Source organism: Moschus berezovskii, chromosome 25 (genome assembly GCF_049115385.1).
Source record: "Moschus berezovskii isolate FMDL1 chromosome 25, NW_MosBer_1.0, whole genome shotgun sequence".
Taxonomy (NCBI): domain Eukaryota; kingdom Metazoa; phylum Chordata; class Mammalia; order Artiodactyla; family Moschidae; genus Moschus; species Moschus berezovskii.
The window spans coordinates 21,380,552-21,382,624 of NC_142484.1; the positions used below are offsets into that span (position 1 = coordinate 21,380,552).

Below are 2,073 nucleotides of genomic sequence, written 5' to 3' on the forward strand. Positions count from 1 at the left end.
TCATCAAGTAGCCCAAAGTTCTCCATGATATACCAGCTGGGGTTCTGATGAAAATAAGGGTTGCTCTTTTTTTTCTCCTAAAGTTGATATATACCATCTGGGAAAATCCACCAACAGAAATCTTGGTCTATTCCTAGAGCACCTTGGAGACAGGTCTGTACAAGCTCTGATTCTCAGCACCAAGGGAATCAGAAGAGTTGAAACGTGAAGCTGTCTGCTTTATGCACTAACACCATTTTCTCCTTTGAGCTAATGGAAAAAAAGATTGCTTAATGCCCAGGACTGAAGGGCAGGGAGGAGGAAGGTGAACGTCTGACTCCCATTTTTCCTGATGGCTTTCTTTTAAATTCACAATCGAGGGGTCTGAGAAGGACTGATCCTCTCTTTACTCTGGAAACTGATTCTGGTGTCAAATGCAGTGAAGGGACTAAAAGGAGGAAGGCAGGAGGTGCAGGCAGAGGGGTTTTCTCTCAGGGTGTGGATCTCACATCTGGTTGGGAAGGGGCGGCAGGGTGAACGGAGACAATGTGGGATGGGAGAGCTGTCTCTCAGAGGCTGAGACACAGTGGGTTCAGGTTGTACTCCTGGCTCTTGGAAGGTCTTTCTGAGAGTCGCTGGGCAGCCAGTTCAGGTGTTCCATCTCCTCACCTCCCAAGTGCAGACAGAATTCTTGCTGCCCGTGCTAACAGACTCTAGCCTGGATTCATGATCAGCCCAGGGGAGCTAAGATGTAGTCAGAGACACATTGTCAATAGCTTGGCAGGGTCAGGGTAGGGGGAGGGCATATAGAGGAGAGAAGAAAGGCAAAAAGGAGGGCATTCATGCACTGGCTTATCTTCTAGACTTTTTTCCATCAGCTATGCTTGTGACTATAATCAATTGAAACATTTTGTCCCTTGTTTCCACAGACAGCTCCCCAGAAGAGAATGGCTCTGTTAAACAGCTCCTCGGTGACTGAGTTTATTCTCGTGGGATTATCAGAATTATCAGAGCTTCGGCTCCCCCTCTTCTTCCTGTTCTTAGGGATTTATGTGTTCACGGTTGTGGGCAACTTGGGCTTGATCACCTTAATTGCGCTGAATTCTAGCCTTCACACTCCAATGTACTTTTTCCTCTTCAACTTGTCTTTTATAGATTTCTGTTATTCCTGTGTGTTTACCCCCAAAATGCTAATTGATTTCGTATCAGAAAATATCATTTCTTACGTGGGATGCATGACGCAACTATTTTTCTTCTGTTTCTTTGTCAATTCTGAGTGCTACGTGTTGGTATCAATGGCTTATGATCGCTTTGTGGCTATTTGCAATCCTCTGCTGTACACGGTCACCATGTCCCCTCAGGTCTGTTCTCTGATGATGCTTGGTTCGTATGTGATAGGGTTTGCTGGGGCCATGGCCCACACCGGAAGCATGCTGAAACTGACCTTCTGTGATTCCAATATTGTCGACCACTATCTGTGTGAAGTTCTCCCCCTCTTAAAGCTCTCCTGCACCAGCACTCACATCAATGAGCTGGTGTTTTTTATTGTTGTTGGAGGGGTCATCGCAATATCCATTATCAGTATCTTCGCCTCATATGCTCTGATTCTCTCCAGTATCCTCCGTATTCCTTCCGCTGAGGGCAGGTCCAAAGCCTTCAGCACATGTGGCTCCCATGCAGTTGCCGTGGCTCTGTTCTTTGGGTCAGGGGCATTCGCCTATTTAACAACCTTTTTTCCTGGATCAAAAGACCAGGGTAAATTTGCCTCAGTCTTCTACACCAATGTGGTTCCCATGCTTAACCCTTTGATCTACAGTCTGAGGAATAAGGATGTTAAACTTGCTCTGAGAAAAACCCTGAAGACAGTTCTCTTCTGAAATGGTTCTGTTTGCATCAGTCACTTATTGGTAAGCATCACACTCAAGAATATTTTATCTACATGTGGAGGACTCTTAGTCTTTCTTTTTCAAGCGAGGTCTTCTCTCTACTTAAAAAAATTGCAAATCTCTTACTTGTACTCTTTTTGAGGTTTATACTATTTCAACTGGTTCACTGCATGCAAGTTAGCATCTATTAGGTGCCTATTGTTTATTG

General features: G+C 45.0%; 1 protein-coding gene across 1 annotated transcript; it reads left to right on the plus strand.

Moving 5' to 3' along the window:
• Positions 1 to 920: 920 nt before the first annotated feature.
• Positions 921 to 1,856, plus strand: LOC129548350 (olfactory receptor 8B4-like). The gene has a single exon (XM_055414887.2). It carries the CDS (start codon positions 927 to 929, stop codon positions 1,854 to 1,856), a length of 930 nt encoding a protein of 309 aa, XP_055270862.2. The 5' UTR covers positions 921 to 926.
• Positions 1,857 to 2,073: the final 217 nt, after the last annotated feature.

Excerpts from the sequence above, each read along its gene's own strand:
- LOC129548350 (XM_055414887.2), top strand. The coding sequence starts at position 927 with ATGGCTCTGTTAAACAGCTCCTCGGTGACTGAGTTTATTCTCGTGGGA.